Source organism: Triturus cristatus, chromosome 5_2 (assembly GCF_964204655.1).
Source record: "Triturus cristatus chromosome 5_2, aTriCri1.1, whole genome shotgun sequence".
NCBI lineage: Eukaryota > Metazoa > Chordata > Amphibia > Caudata > Salamandridae > Triturus > Triturus cristatus.
Window position 1 is genome coordinate 1092231521 of NC_140588.1, and position 17420 is coordinate 1092248940.

Here is a 17420-nt window from a genome sequence, read left to right on the forward strand (position 1 = left end):
GCTCCTGATCTTGGTTATGATGTAGCTCAGAAGGGAGCTCCTGATCATGGTTAGGATGTGCTGGTGTGGGCTCCTGATCTTGGTTTGGATGTGACTCTGGAGGGAGCTCCCGATCTTGGTTTGGTTTTGCTGGTGTGGGCTCCTGATCTTGGTTTGGATGTGGCTCTGGAGGGAGCTCCTGATCTTGGTTAGGATGTGGCTCTGGAGGGAGCTCCTGATCTTGGTTAGGATGTGGCTCAGGAGGGAGCTCCTGATCATGGTTAGGATGTGCTGGTGTGGGCTCCTGATCTTGGTTTGGATGTGACTCTGGAGGGAGCTCCTGTTCTTGGTTTGGATATGGCTCTGGAAGGAGCCCCTGATCTTGGTTAGTATGTGGCTTTGGAGGATGCTCCTGATCTTGGTTAGGATGTGGATGTGGAGGGAGCTCCCGGTCTTGGTTAGGATGTGACTCTGGAGGGAGCTCCTGATCTTGGTTAGGATGTGGCTTTGGAGGATGCTCCTGTCAGTGGTGTATGATGCAGCTCTGGAGGGAGCTTCTGATTTTGGTTAGGATGTGGCTCTGGAGAGAGCTCCTGATCTTGATTAGGATCTGTCCCTAGGTGGTACCTGGGGCTCTGGAGCTGCTAGATTATGGGTCTGGGGATTGCTCTGCACAGAGCTTAAAATGTGATTTAAAACATACATTTTTTACGAATCTTTCATTCTTGAGGTGGCTGTGTGTGTTCTAGTTTTGGGCCGGAGGGTGTGTAGGATGGGGCTTAGGAGAGGTCAAAGGTTGGGACTCATGATGGTGCATAGGGTATGGATCCAGATGGTGCTATGAGACTTTGCTGCAATGCTTCGAATAAGGCTCTGAAGGCATCGGTGCACGCTACTTAGGACACTGGTTTGGAGAGGGTTTCAGATGGGAATATGGATGGTGCTTCGGCAGAGCAATGTTTAGCCTCGGTGACCTTAATGGTGTTGAGGTCTGCTTACAGGTAGAAATACTAAAAAAGAGCATAGTCTTGGAAATCTCCCCATGACCAACCCTAATATGTCCATTTTTTTTTTTTACAGTTGCGTTTAGGCCGAGGTCGATTACGTGAGGAAGACTCTGATGTTGATATTGAAGGTTTTGAAGATGATGATGATGATGATGATGGGAAGCCCAAGACTCCAGCTCCTGTGAGTACCGCTCGGGCAAAGGTTTATAAGCACATGCTAGACTTGGGGTTCAGTGACAGCAGCCCCTGGCACTGTCTGTACAAGCACATGCTCGACTCTTAGTCCTGTGAATGTAGCCCCTGGCACAGTCTGTACAAGTCAACACACACACCAGGGCTACCCAGGGGAGGGAGTTAGAGGCTATGCGGGTCACAAGAGTGAGCCGGCCTCCAACCTACTATAGGCTATATTGAGCTACCGGAGAAATGTATTCACTTACGTTACAGTGTCCCTCTCAGCGCTGCTCAGTAGGAGTGCTGGACAAACATAAAAATGTGACTGGTTGCCCTCACACACCACCAGGTGTCATGCTTCATCATAGGACAACCCTCGATCTCCAAAATTATGGTTTGATAGAGAGCGAGCCTACACCTGAAGACAGGGAGGCACTTCTAATTTAGGATGGGCCCGTGTGAATAGTGATTTAAAAATCAATGTGGCATCCTAATTCCTATTTATTTATTGGAGAAATGACTTGTTATTAAAAGATAAAAATTTGGGGATAAGGGTAACTAGTACCACATCATCACTATAACCGTCGTCGACATGTTTCTACCTTGTGGCTCAACTGAGTCCGCGGCATTCTTTGGGACGAACAAACGGGCTCTTAATGAGACAAATTTGTACTTAGAATTGCCTCGTTAGTCGGGTGACCTTTGTCTACCTCATCAGAAATGGTTCATAGATACCTGTAAATACACAAATGGCTAATTTAGATGCTATTATTGAGAAAGGGAGACATAAGTAACGCTTATATGATATGTAAGCATGCAGCATACGCATGCTAATTTGATACTGTGACACTTCACAGGTGAGGAAATCGTAAAAAAACTTTTCTCTACTGAATTTTGAGACGATTTCACAATCTTACCCCAACATAGGGTCTTCAATGCCCCATGGAAGAAGGGCTCAAAGAACCCCTGTGGTCACACTCTAGCTATAGTAAGTTTAAAAGGGAAGTTGAAGTGAGACAATATCACACATACTCTCATACAGATATATTCAGGGAGTAGCTGCCTTATCTCATTCGATCTCTTACTGCCTCAAGGTGCGTCTCTCGCCTTACACAAACGCGCGTCCACTCCTTGCTCCTGACAATGTTAGAATGGAAGGGAGGATGTGTTTTAAGCTCAACTCATTGCACAGGAATCCGAGATGCTCTGCACCTGTGGAGCTAAATGAGGCGAACTGTTGGTGCCAGTGCGTTTGTTATTGGAGGCACCTGTGTGTTTCCGGTGTCTCAAAGCGATGCCTGCCTGGGGTACGTGTGACGATGTAGCATCCCCGGCTGTCGCTTTTATTCCATTGGTTCATGAGAGTTGTCGTTTCTAGTTGCCGGATGGTAATGTTAAGTCATATTTACCTCCTCCCGGACAGTGTAAAGAAGTGCCCGGAGGCACCAGATTACTATTGTTTGGTCACCTCATATTGTGCTTTGGACTGTATGCATGTGGTCATTGTATACTCTTCTTAGGGCCAACATGGCCCATATGCCAGGGTGTCGCATGGGAGTGTCGGGCCACTTTTTAGTCTCTATACACACTGTACCTCACTTTGGTACAGGATATATAGAGCCAGTTTCTTACAACAGGTATCTATGAGCCGTTTCAAATAAGAGGTAGACATAGGTTGCCCTACCAACGAGGCTATTCTTAGTATGAAATTGCCTCATTAGGAGCACATTTGTTTGTCCTGAAGAATGCCGTGGACTCAGTTGAGCTACAAAGCAGAAACATGTAGACAACAACAATAGTGGTGACGGGGTACTAGTTCCCCTTTCCCCCCATTTTCTTCTTTTAATACGATGTGTTTTGTCCAATGAATAAATAGGAAGGGGATGCCACATTGGTTTTTAATTCACTATTCACACCCTAAACTAGAAGTGCCTCCCTGTCTTCAGTTGTAGGCATGCTCTCCATCAAACGTTATTTTTGGAGAACGAGGGTTGTCCTATGATGAAGCATGACACCTGATGGTGTGTGAGGACAACTCATTACATTTTCATGTATGTTCAGCACTCCTACTGAGCAGCGCTGAGAGGTACACTGTAACGTAACTGAATGTAAATTCTCGGGTAGTTCAATTTGTGTGCATACAGTCTGTACAAGCAAATACTAGACTCTGGGTTCTGTGACTGCAGCTCCTGGCACAGTCTAGAAGTGCGCATGTGAGTTTTGGAATTGCAGCGGTCTCTCTAAGTACATACAGGGTCTTATGGGTGCCGTTCATGCGTGACCCTGTGAGTAAAGCACCTGGCATGGTCTGCATAAGCCCTTGGCATGGCTATTGCAAGCACATGGTGGGTCCTCTCAGGGCAGTTCCTGATATCTCTGTATAAGCACATTTTGGATTCTGAGAGTGCAGGTCCTTTAAAGCGCAACTCATACCCAAGCGAATGGCTTCTAGGTGCCGTGAACCGGCGTCCAGCGGCTCACATGGTTGCCAACCAGGTAACAGTAAGGGGCCCTGAACAGCCGTGTGTTTAGTTCTTTGATGAAACCTGCTGAGGATTTTATTGATCAGTCTGTACATAAATGCTATGGTGACTCCGGAGTCCCAGTAGCTGTATTCCATAGCATGTTTTGCAAAGACTGGTCCATGAATCAGGCCTTTGCCACAGTGTGTAAAAGCACATTCTGTCTCCTGTGAGTACAGTCTGTCGGTTTGTATGTGCTAATACTTACATGGACAGTAAATCAGGAACTGCTTCAAGCAGGGTGAAAACATATTGTTCGAGGCATGTGAGCTGTAGATCACATTCTTTGCATGCTCCTGCTATCTAGTGTTGGGTCTGGATGTTTGCAAGTTGTTTTTCTTCGAAGAAGTCTTTTCAGTCACGGGGTAGGTGACTCCTCTTGTGGTGATAGTGCACATCGACTCCATTGTTAGATAGTTTTTTTCCCGCCATCGGGTTTGGATATGAATTGCTGCTCTCCGGTTTGACACCATTTCTCAGATTCCCCTGGGTGCCAATCCACTTACCCTCGACGGTATTGTTTTTGATCACGTATTCTCCTTCTCTGCGTTTCGTATTTAATACAAAAAACTCGTTTCGATTGGGAAACTCATGGAAGGCCGTCGGGCCTACCAGGATTGGTCCACATCGCAGTCGATGGAACGGACTCCATTCAAATTCTGCCCTCAGTGCCTCGCGACGTTCCCGCACTCCGACTTACGCAAAGTGTGCAACCTGTGCTTATCCCTGGAGCACAACGAACAGGATTGCGACACGCGTAAATCTATCCGCTCAAAGGAAACGTTCCGCAACCGTTGGGCTTGACATCGCGACATGCAGAGTCAAAACACCAACTCCATTCCGGACCTCTTTGGAGAAGATTCCAAACAAGAAACAGGCTATGCCATAGGAGCCAAGGAAGAACAAGAGGACCCTGTATCCGTCTCCGAGTCCGGCTCCGATGTGGACGAAGACATTCCGCAAGGTCAGCGTATCATGAGTACCGATCCTCCATTGGCCCAAAGTCCAACTTAGTCGAAGAAAAAGGCTTGGTCCCACCTCTGCCTTCGGGCCATAGTCGGCTCAGAGAACATACAGGTTCGACACCTAAACATACGTCAAAGCCTTCCGGCTCGGGATCGAGTCATCCACACTCGGGCACCGAGCCGAAACCTTCGGGTCAAAGCCAAAACCAGTCTCAGGCCCACCTCCTTCGATGCTGAAATTGCCTTCGAAACCAAAATCTTCGGCATTCCAAGAAACCATCACCAAAAACTTTGGTGCTGAAACATAAAGATGCTCTGATAACGTCGAAGGAGCCCCATTTCGATGTCCCGCCACCAAAACCTGACCCAAAACAAAAAGAACTGTACATCAATCCAAAAAACTGGACATATTGCGATCAAATTACCACTCAAATGCAAATCTGACTCAGAGGAAGCCTATCACATTCCTTTAAAGAGAAAACATGTGAGTACTAACCCTTCTCCTCCTCCATCACCTCCTTCACCGTAAACAAAACACTTGTTAATTACCCGTACTAATTCACCACCACCATACACACCTGATGATCAGGATGACCGGAATGGGGATGGGAACAGTGATCCTGCACCTGCAGATCCCTGGGTGGATTACAACACAGATTCTACCACGAGTAACAATCCTGATCTTTACCCTACTAAACCTTCTCCACCGGATACCAACGTAGGATATATAGAACTGTTAAGCAGAGCTGCTGATTATCGCGGGGTTCAATTACACAAAGAATCTGTAGAGGAGGATTTCCTTTTTAAAACACTTAGCAGTTCCCAAAGATCCACTCACACACTCCCCATGCTCGAAGGTATGCTAAGACATGTGGATGACGTATTTAAGGATCCTGTTCGGGCACATATTCGCACCCCCAGGATAGACAAAAGGTATAAATCTGCACCATCAGATCCAGTTTGCATCAGGGGCCAGTTACCCTTAGATTCGTTAGTTGTTTCTAAGACCTGTAAACGGGCCAATTCTCAAACGTCAGGAGATGCTCCACCTCCAGACAAAGTGTCTAAATTAATAGACGCCTTTGGAAAAAGAGTAGCCTCCCAAGCTGCAAATTTCTGGCGCATTTCTAACACCCAAGCTCTTTTAGCCAGATACGATTGGGCTCATTGGGACGAAATGGAGCAATTGCTACAATTCCTGCCTGATGAGCACAAGTCCAAAGCTCAAGACCTAGTGCAAGAGGGAAAGCTCATCTCTAACATTTCCATTAGGTGCGCGTTGGATGGGGCTGACACTGCAGTTAGAGCCCTTCACACCAGCGTGCTACTAAGAAGACATGCATGTTTAAGAATTTCTGGGTTTAAACCAGAAGTTCAAGCTTTTATTCTTAATACGCCGTTTGACAAACAACACCTTTTTGGTCCTGTTGTAGACACGTCCTTAGAAAAAATGAAAAAAGGCACAGACCAGGCAAAATCTATGGGAGCCCTAAAGTCCCCTTCTGCCCGGGCTTCCTTTAGGCGCTCCTTCTATCGTGGGGGGTCCAGGAATACCTCCTCAGACACTGCCTCTACACTGTACAAGGGCAACCATCGGCCCTCTGCTTCCAAGGGTTCCTTCAGAGGGTGCTGCAGAGGCAACAATGGCAAAGGTAACAACAAGGCCCTCCTCAATCAGAATGGCCCCGCTCGCCCTTGCCTCACTCACCCCTCCCAACATAACCCCTGGAAAACGATTCCCCTCTACAACAGATCTTCTAGGCCGCATCGTGCTAGGTACAGTCTCTCCCCCTCTGCGACTACGGACCTATGCAACTCCTACCTTCCCAAACCCCTGATCCCCGAACACACCCTCCATTTCTCCAGAATCCTAGTGATTTTGGGAACGAGCAGAACCCCCTCCACTCCCATCTCGCCCAGACCCACAACCCAACTTACCACCATACACTTGTGCACTACCGCCAAAGCCAACCTAAGCCCCTATCCTGCATGCTCGTTAACTGCCGCTCGGCGGTCCGAAACACAACTTAAATATCCGAAACCCTCCTTAGTGAATCCATCGACATCGCCTTCCTTACAGAAACCTGGCTTAATGACCACTCAACAGCCATCCTTGACCCCCACCCCCCATCCCCCCCGGGCTACTACATCATTAGGAAAGACAGAACAGACAGAATTGGAGGTGGCCTAGCTATTGTTTACAAAAATGATGTGCAACTCTCCTGTATTAAAAACTCAGAACACTTAACCTTTGAATACCTTGGCGCAGAACTCATTACTCGGGGTTCCCCCCCAATTCGCCTACATAACATCTGCCACCCTCCGGGTGATCCGCTCCCCTTCGCTGAGGAACTATCCGACCTTCTTTCACAATCCTCTCTCTCCAATGCGAAAAACATCTTCCTTGGAGACTTTATCATCCACTGGAACAATACTGCCGACCCCCAGTCACCCTTCTTTGCAATCTGCTAGAAATCAATGACCTTGTTCAACTTTGTCACTCGCCCACCCACACCAAAGGTGCTACTCTCGATGCCATCATACCCAATAATGACCTAGCTACCATCTCCAGCATCCTTCCCATTGACTGGTCTGACCATCACCTCATCCTGTTTAAGATCAATTCCGCCCCCTCTCCCCCCCCCCCCCCCCCCCTCCCTATTAAAAATCACCCACCCTTGAAATGGACCGGAAACCTCAACCAAATCCCTCCTGGTGAACTGGAGTCTAAACTACAAGCTCAACTTCTTCTCACCCCTCTCTCCCAAGACGCAAATGAGCTCACCGATCTCTTCAACAAGACCACCAGTGAGGTCATAGACCTCTTAGCCCCTCCCAAACTAAAAAAGCAAAGAACTATTCCATCTAAAACTTGGTTTAACTCTGATCTCAATGACGAAAGGCGATCTCTTAGACTGACTGAAAGATCTTGGAGACAACACCCCTCCGCCGCCCACCTTGCCTGTCTCAGAGCCACTAGATCATCCTATAAAAAACACATCTTCAAGGAAAAGGCCTCCTTTTTCTGAATACAACTCGAACGGGCAAAAAACAGACCCAGAGAACTATTTAACATTGTTCGCAACCAAACATCCACAGCCCCCACCAAACTTACTTCCTCAACAAATAGATGTGAGGAAATTGCCAACTTCTTCTCGGATAAAATTGCAAAAATCGATCACTCCTTCCATCTAACTGAGATCACACCCAATCCCCCTCTTGACGCTGACAATACACTAACGATCCTCCCGTATTTACTCTGTCTTCTTACCCTTCCACTCCCCCTCTCGCTACTACCCCTCCAGATCCTAGCCTTCTCCCCCAGCAACTAAAAAACCAGGCATCTTGGTCTAATTTCCACCCCGTGACTGAGCTCGAAGTCTCTAACATCATAACCAAACTTAAACCGTCCTCACACACCAAAGACCCTATCCCCTCCAGGCTTATCCAGAATCTCAACCCCATCATTGCCCCTTACTGGACTAACATCATCACCTCCTTCTCCACAGGTTGTGTCCCGGACTCACTTCAACTTGGTCAAATCACGCCTATCCCTAAAAACCCCACCTCAGACCCAAATGACCTGAACAACCTAAGCCCTATCTCTAACCTTCCTCTCCTGTCCAAAGCCCTGGAAAAATGTGCTCTGCTTCAACTAGATGAACACATTAACAACTTCAACCTTCATGACACCTTGCAGTCCGGCTTCAGAAAAGGCTGTAACACGGAAACCGCCATGCTAAATATAATCGACAGCATTCACACTTCCCTTGACAACGGTGATTCCTGCCTACTCATTCTCCTTGAACTCTCGGCTGCCTTTGATACAGTCAACCATATCTTCCTTCTTAACTCTCTCAAGTTCCACTTCAGCCTTAATGGTCAGGTCCTTAAATGGTTCACCTCATTTCTCCAACACAGAACACAACAAGTCAAAATGAACAACTGTCTATCCAACCCCTCTCCAGTTTCCCGAGGTGTCCCCCAAGGTTCTATTCTCTCCCCTTCACTCTTTAACCTCTTTATGGAACTTCTTAACCTCATCCTACAACAAGCAGGAATCAACTACCACCTCTATGCCGACGACACACAACTGTACTATAAGATTAGGTCCCACACTGATGTACTTCATCTTAACCATACCCTAAACAAGATCCACCACTGGTTCCACTCCAACCACCTCGAACTCAACCCTAAGAAAACAGAAATCATCCTCTTCTCCCCCCAAAATAACGGACTGCCCATCCAAACCTGGATCTCTGACCTCAGTGCACTCATGTGCTCGCTCTCTATGTCCAATTCAGTGAAATCTCTTGATTTTACCGTTAACAAATATTTAACCCTCAACGACCACATAAAAAACTCTGCTAAAGGAGCTCTCTTCACTCTCCGTCACCTGAAGAAAATCAAACCCTTCATCCCACCGGAAGACTTCAAATGGGTCGTCCAATCCCTGGTACTCTCAAAAATCGACTATGGGAATGCTATCCTCACAGGAACCCCCAAAGTCCACCTAGCCCCACTCAGATCTGTGCTCCACCTAGCAGCTAGGCTCATCACTGGCTACAAACGTATTGATCACATCTACCCAGCCCTGAAGGCTCTCAACTGGCTGCCCGTTGATGGCAGATCCTCCTACAAGTCAGCATGCATCACAAACAAAGCCCTACACCAGAATGCCCGGCTGTACCTCACAAACAAACTTAAGAGCGGGCAGCTCCAGAACGATGAGCAGCACTAACACTTTACTCCTCATCCCCCCCTTACTCAAAAAGAAAACCATTCAATCTCGCTCCTTCTCTGGAAATGCGCCGATCGTCTGGAATGCCCTACCAAAGGAATTGCGCTGCAACCCCTCCTACATTGCCTTAAAAAAAACCTTAAACTACACCTCCTCGGCAAATACTGGGGTCCCTAAATCTTACCTCTGGCCTCCGATGACCCTATCCTCCTCTACTTCACTCCCTCCTCTTCACCTCTCCCCTCCCCTTCTATCTCCACATCCTATGTAAAAATGTATTTAAATGTATCTGCTCTTGCTATGTCTCTGTTTATAAGACCTCAATGGAACGTTTGTTTTTTATTTATTTATTGTTTCATACCCTGCTTTTTGAGCAACTCCTGTAATCCTTGTTTTTCGCACATGTAAACCGCTCTGATACCCCCGGGTCTAGCCAGCGCTATATAAAACCTTTCAAATAAATAAAGGTAGAGGTAGAGGTCCCAACACACGCACCCCTTCCTAACTTCCCCCCCGAGACCCCCAGCCACCAATACCAAACAGTGACTTCACTCCCCCCGATCATTTAACATCTGTCGGGGGCGTCTTTCCCAATTCCTACCGGGCTGACAAATAACTACAGACAAATGGGTGCTAGGAATTGTCCGTTCTGGTTATTGCCTGGAGCTTACCAACAATCCTCCAAACATAACTCCGCGTTCACACAAAATGTCACCAGACCATTTACACCTCCTCAAACAAGAGTTTCAGTCTCTCCTTTTAAAGGGAGCCTTCGAGCCCGTACCACTACAATATCAGGGGTCGGGTGTATACTCCTTGTACTTTCTCATACCCAAAAAGGACAGTTCTCTCAGACCTATTTTTGACCACAGAGAATTAAACCTTTACATACTATCAGATCACTTTCACATGGTGACGCTTCAACAAGTTCTCCCACTGTTACAGCAGGGCGACTTTATGTCTACTCTAGACTTAAAGGACACGTATTTCCACATTCCAATACATCCCGCTCACTGCAAATTTCTCAGATTTGTGATAGCGGGGCACCATTACCAATTCAAGGTACTCCCATTCGGAGTCGCTACTGCTCCCAGAGTCTGTACGAAAAGTCTGGCAGTAGTCTCTGCTCACCTTCGAAGGCCACACATTCATGTCTTCCCGTACTTGGAGGACTGCCTCATCAAAGCCAGTACGTACCCAAAGTGCCTCCAGCACACACGCATAACACTGCAGTTACTGCACCAATTGGGGTTCACAGTCAATGTGTTGAAATCGCATCTTCAACCTTCCAACACTCAAAACTATCTAGGAGCTGCTTTAGATACTCAAAGAGCTCTAGGACACTCTTTCAGACACAGGTTAGCCACCGCTTTGGGAGAATACTGCTGTATAGTCTATTCAAAGCATGTGATTTACAGCTCACGTGCCTCGAACAGATAATGTTACTTACCCAGTATGCATCCGTTCTTAGCATGTAGAGCTGTAGATTCACATGCGCCCACCCACCTCCCCAGGTACCTGTACCTGTTGCAGTTCTCTCTTATTAACAAATACCTATGCATTGACATCTCTATTCCACTCTTACTAACTCCTTTCTCACCCTCTGCGGGAAAACAATCTAACAACAGAGTCGATGCCCATGCGCTCTATCACCGAGTCACCTACCTCGTGACAGGAAATACTCCTTTGAAGAAAAATAATTTGCAAACTTACGGACCCAACACTAGTATGCAAAGCATGTGAATCTACAGCTCTACATGCCATGAATAGATGCTTACAGGGTAAGTAACATGATCAGGTTCTGCCTTGTGACCTCTTTGTTGTATTTCTTGTGCTACCAGGAGATGGATGACGATGGTGACCTCGGCGATGAAGAGGAGGGCTCCATACGGCACCCTCAAGCTAGTGTCCTGTACGAAGACTTGCGCATGTCTGATGGAGAGGATGATGATGGAAGTGATGAAGAAGGCGATAACCCCTTCTCAGGTATGCTGTGTTTTTATGTTCTTCTAAATCCCACATGCACTCTCATTTGGGTCTAGGTTTGGCAGCGCACTCTGGCTGCTCTCTTCACAGTGTACCGGATCCGTTCTAGGTTTCACAGCGGACTCTGGCTCCTCGCTTCACAGTGTACCGGATCCGTTCTAGGTTTCACAGCGGACTCTGGCTCCTCGCTTCACAGTGTACCGTATCAGTGCTACGTGCAGCAGCACACTCGGGCTCCTCTCTTTACAGTGTACTGGATCCGTTCTAGGTGCTGCGGCACACTTGGGCTCTTTTGTTTCACAGTGTACTGGATCTGTTCTAGGTTTCACAGCGCACTCTGGCTCCTGTCTTCACAGTGTACCGGATCCGTTCTAGGTTCTGCAGCACACTCTGGCTCCTCGCTTCGCAGTGTACCAGATCGGTTCTTGGTTCTGCTGCATACTCTGGCTCCTCGCTTCACAGTGTGCTGGATCAGTTCTAGGTTCTGCTGTACACTCTGGCTCCTCGCTTCACAGTGTGCTGGATCAGTTCCAGGTGCTGCAGCACACTCTGGCTCTTCTCTTCACAGTGTACCAGATCAGTGCTAGCTGCGGCTGCACACTCTGGCTCCTCTCTTCACAGTGTACCAGATCAGTGCTAGCCGCGGCTGCACACTCTGGCTACTCTCTTCACAGTGTACTGGATCCGTTCTAGGTTCTGCAGCACACTCTGGCTCCTCGCTTCGCAGTGTACCAGATCGGTTCTTGGTTCTGCTGCACACTCTGGCTCCTCTCTTCACAGTGTACCAGATCAGTGCTATCTGCTGCAGCACACTCTGGCTCCTCGCTTCAGTGTTCTGGATCAGTTCTAGGTGCTGCACTCTGGCTCCTCGATTCAGTGTACTGGATCAGTTCTAGATGCTGCAGTACATCCTGACTCCTCTCTTCACAATGTATCGGATCCGTTCTAGGTTCTGCAGCACACTCTGGCTCCTCTCTTTACAGTGTACTGGATCCATTCTAGGTTCTGCTGTACACTCTGGCTCCTCTCTTCAGTGTACCGGATCAGTTCTAGGTGCTGCAGCACACTCTGGCTCCTCTCTTCACAGTGTACCGGATCAGTTCTAGGTGCTGCAGCACACTCTGGCCCCTCTCTTCACAGTGTACTGGATCCGTTCTAGGTTCTGCAGCACACTCTGGCTCCTCTCTTCACAGTGTGCTGGATCAGTTCTAGGTTCTGCTGCACACTCTGGTTCCTCTCTTCACAGTGTACCGGATCAGTTCTAGGTGCTGCAAAACACTTGGGATCCTCTCTTCACAGTGTACCAGATTGGTTCTTGGTTCTGCTGCAGCACACTCTGGCTCCTCTCTTTACAGTGTTCCGGATCCATTCTAGGTTCTGCTGCAGCACACTCAGGCTCCTCTCTTCAGTGTACCAGATCGGTTCTTGGTTCTGCTGCACACTCTGGCTCCTCGCTTCACAGTGTACTGGATCAGTTCTAGGTGCTGCAGCACACTTGGGATCCTCTCTTCACAGTGTACCAGATCGGTTCTTGGTTCTGCTGCACACTCTGGCTCCTTGCTTCACAGTGTTCTGGATCAGTTCTAGGTTCTGCAGCACACTCTGGCTCCTCGCTTCACAGTGTGCTGGATCCGTTCTAGGTTCTGCGCTACACTCTGGCTCCTCGCTTCACAGTGTACTGGATCCATTCTAGATTCTGCTGCAGCACACTCAGGCTCCTCTCTTTACAGTGTTCCGGATCAGTTCTAGGTTCTGCTGCACACTCTGGCTCCTCGCTTCACAGCGTACCGGACCAGTTCTAGGTGCTGCTGTACACTCGGACTCAATCAATCAATCAGTCGTTTGTAAAGCACACTACATACCTGCGAGGGTCCCAAGGCGCTGGGGGGAGCGGGGCATGCTACTGATCGAACAGCCAGGTCTTGAGTGTTCTCCTGAAGGTCAACAGGTCTTGGGTCTGTCGTAGGCTCAGTGGGAGGGTGTTACAAGTTTTGGCGGCGAGGTGGGAGAAGGATCTCCCGCCGGTGGTAGTTCTTCGGATGCGCGGGACGGTGGCTAGTGAGAGGTCGGCGGAGCGGAGCTGGCGGTTGGAGATGTAGAAGGAGAGACGTCTGTTGAGGTAGGCAGGGCCGGTCTTGTGGAGTGCCTTGTGCGCGTGGATGAGGAGCTTGAAGGATATCCTCTTGTTGAAGAGGAGCCAGTGCAGGTTTCTCAGGTGGGGGGTGATGTGGCTGTGGCGTGGTACGTCGAGGATCAGTCGTGCCGAGGCGTTTTGGATGCGTTGTAGTCGTTTGAGGAGGAAGACCGGGACCACAAGTAGAGCTTCTCTGCAGCTGCCATTCCTCCTCTGATCCTGCACTTGGAAGGGAGGAAGACCAGGGCCACAAGTAGTGCTTCTCTGCAGCGGCCATTCCTCCTCTGATCCTTGACTTGGAAGGGAGGAAGACCGGGACCACAAGTAGAGCTTCTCTGCAGCTGCCATTCCTCCTCTGATCCTTGACTTGGAAGGGAGGAAGACCGGGACCACAAGTAGAGCTTCTCTGCAGCTTCCATTCCTCCTCTGATCCTGGACATGGAAGGGAGGAAGACCAGGACCAGAAGTAGAGCTTCTCTGCAGCTGCCATCCCTCCTCTAGATCCGAGGACCTCCTCTGATCCTTGACTTGGAAGGGAGGAAGACACACCTGTCCACACAAGGAGCTGGACTGTCCCTGTCAGGAGGATGGGCTCTGATTCAGAGGAATAACGCACAAGGCACTGCCGGATGGGCGTTGGGGATCTGAAGGAACAGTGACTTACCAATGCCACAAGATCACTCCAACCCAGGTGACCAGAACAAGCAAAAACTACCATGGGTCGAGGAGCTGTTACACTGATTTCAAAAGGCCAGAAGGGTGAGCCTGCTTCATCCCCAATATAAGCCCATAGGGGCTCTCCTGTTTACCTTTTCTGTGCACCAAAGGGGCCAGGACACAGCTGGACTTCACATGCCTTGTGAAGGGTCAAGTCCCCAAGGCGTGATGACGCGGAACTGACCACAGAAACAAATCCAAGTCGAGGATCAGCGGAGGAATGGCAGCTGCAGAGAAGCTCTACTTGTGTCCTGGTCTTCCTCCCTTCCAAGTCAAGGATCAGCGGAGGAATGGCAGCTGCAGAGAAGCTCTACTTGTGGTCCCGGTCTTCCTCCCTTCCAAGTCCAGGATCAGAGGAGGAATGGCAGCTGCAGAGAAGCTCTACTTGTGGTCCCGGTCTTCCTCCCTTCCAAGTCAAGGATCAGAGGAGGAATAGCCGCTGCAGAGAAGCTCTACTTGTGGTCCTGGTCTTCCTCCCTTCCAAGTCCAGGATCAGAGGAGGAATGGCAGCTGCAGAGAAGCTCTACTTGTGGTCCCGGTCTTCCTCCCTTCCAAGTCCAGGATCAGAGGAGGAATGGCCGCTGCAGAGAAGCTCTACTTGTGGTCCCGGTCTTCCTCCCTTCCAAGTCCAGGATCAGCGGAGGAATGGCCGCTGCAGAGAAGCTCTACGTGTGCTCCTGGTCTTCCTCCCTTCCAAGTCCAGGATCAGCGGAGGAATGGCCGCTGCAGAGAAGCTCTACGTGTGGTCCTGGTCTTCCTCCCTTCCAAGTCCAGGATCAGCGGAGGAATGGCAGCTGCAGAGAAGCTCTACTTGTGGTCCCGGTCTTCCTCCCTTCCAAGTGCAGGATCAGAGGAGGAATGGCAGCTGCAGAGAAGCTCTACTTGTGGTCCTGGTCTTCCTCCCTTGCAAGTCAAGGATCAGAGGAGGAATGGCAGCTGCAGAGAAGCTCTACTTGTGGTCCCGGTCTTCCTCCCTTCCAAGTCAAGGATCAGCGGAGGAATGGCAGCTGCAGAGAAGCTCTACTTGTGGTCCCGGTCTTCGTCCCTTCCAAGTCCAGGATCAGAGGAGGAATGGCAGCTGCAGAGAAGCTCTACTTGTGGTCCCGGTCTACCTCCCTTCCAAGTCCAGGATCAGAGGAGGAATGGAAGCTGCAGAGAAGCTCTACTTGTGGTCCCGGTCTTCCTCCCTTCCAGGTCATGGATCAGAGGAGGAATGGCCGCTGCAGAGAAGCTCTACTTGTGGTCCTGGTCTTCCTCCCTTCCAAGTCCAGGATCAGAGGAGGAATGGCCGCTGCAGAGAAGCTCTACTTGTGGTCCAGGTCTTCCTCCCTTCCAAGTCCAGGATCAGAGGAGGAATGGCAGCTGCAGAGAAGCTCTACTTGTGGTCCCGGTCTTCCTCCCTTCCAAGTCAAGGATCAGAGGAGGAATAGCCGCTGCAGAGAAGCTCTACTTGTGGTCCTGGTCTTCCTCCCTTCCAAGTCCAGGATCAGAGGAGGAATGGCAGCTGCAGAGAAGCTCTACTTGTGGTCCCGGTCTTCCTCCCTTCCAAGTCATGGATCAGAGGAGGAATGGCCGCTGCAGAGAAGCTCTACTTGTGGTCCCGGTCTTCCTCCCTTCCAAGTGCAGGATCAGAGGAGGAATGGCAGCTGCAGAGAAGCTCTACTTGTGGTCCTGGTCTTCCTCCCTTGCAAGTCAAGGATCAGAGGAGGAATGGCCGCTGCAGAGAAGCTCTACTTGTGGTCCTGGTCTTCCTCCCTTCCAAGTCCAGGATCAGAGGAGGAATGGCCGCTGCAGAGAAGCTCTACTTGTGGTCCAGGTCTTCCTCCCTTCCAAGTCCAGGATCAGAGGAGGAATGGCAGCTGCAGAGAAGCTCTACTTGTGGTCCCGGTCTTCCTCCCTTCCAAGTCAAGGATCAGAGGAGGAATGGCCGCTGCAGAGAAGCTCTACTTGTGGTCCTGGTCTTCCTCCCTTCCAAGTCCAGGATCAGAGGAGGAATGGCAGCTGCAGAGAAGCTCTACTTGTGTCCCGGTCTTCCTACCTTCCAAGTCCAGGATCAGAGGAGGAATGGCAGCTGCAGAGAAGCTCTACTTGTGGTCCCGGTCTTCCTCCCTTCCAAGTCCAGGATCAGCGGAGGAATGGCCGCTGCAGAGAAGCTCTACTTGTGGTCCCGGTCTTCCTCCCTTCCAAGTCCAGGATCAGCGGAGGAATGGCCGCTGCAGAGAAGCTCTACGTGTGGTCCTGGTCTTCCTCCCTTCCAAGTCAAGGATCAGAGGAGGAATGGCCGCTGCAGAGAAGCTCTACTTGTGGTCCCGGTCTTCCTCCCTTCCAAGTCCAGGATCAGAGGAGGAATGGCCGCTGCAGAGAAGCTCTACTTGTGGTCCTGGTCTTCCTCCCTTCCAAGTCCAGGATCAGAGGAGGAATGGCCGCTGCAGAGAAGCTCTACTTGTGGTCCTGGTCTTCCTCCCTTGCAAGTCAAGGATCAGAGGAGGAATGGCAGCTGCAGGGAAGCTCTACGTGTGGTCCTGGTCTTCCTCCCTTCCAAGTCAAGGATCATCGGAGGAATGGCAGCTGCAGAGAAGCTCTACTTGTGGTCCCGGTCTTCCTCCCTTCCAAGTCCAGGATCAGAGGAGGAATGGCCGCTGCAGAGAAGCTCTACTTGTGGTCCTGGTCTTCCTCCCTTCCAAGTCAAGGACCAGAGGAGGAATGGCAGCTGCAGAGAAGCTCTACGTGTGGTCCTGGTCTTCCTCCCTTCCAAGTCAAGGATCAGAGGAGGAATGGCAGCTGCAGAGAAGCTCTACTTGTGGTCCCGGTCTTCCTCCCTTCCAAGTCCAGGATCAGAGGAGGAATGGCAGCTGCAGAGAAGCTCCACTTGTGATCCTGGTCTTCTTCCCTTCCAAGTCAAGGATCAGAGGAGGAATGGCAGCTGCAGAGAAGCTCTACTTGTGGTCCCGGTCTTCCTCCCTTCCAAGTCAAGGACCAGAGGAGGAATGGCAGCTGCAGAGAAGCTCTACGTGTGGTCCTGGTCTTCCTCCCTTCCAAGTCAAGGATCAGCGGAGGAATGGCCGCTGCAGAGAAGCTCTACGTGTGGTCCTGGTCTTCCTCCCTTCCAAGTCAAGGATCAGCGGAGGAATGGCAGCTGCAGAGAAGCTCTACTTGTGGTCCCGGTCTTCCTCCCTTCCAAGTCCAGGATCAGAG

General features: G+C 49.9%; 1 protein-coding gene across 1 annotated transcript in view; it reads left to right on the forward strand.

Moving 5' to 3' along the window:
- The window catches only part of TAF1 (TATA-box binding protein associated factor 1), a 303188-nt gene that overhangs the window by 273462 nt on the left and 12306 nt on the right, over positions 1-17420 (forward strand). The window contains exons 37-38 of the mRNA XM_085608461.1: positions 1060-1167; positions 11230-11374. Coding sequence (XP_085464587.1) covers positions 1060-1167; positions 11230-11374 — 253 coding nt within the window. The remainder of the gene's footprint in view (positions 1-1059; positions 1168-11229; positions 11375-17420) is intronic.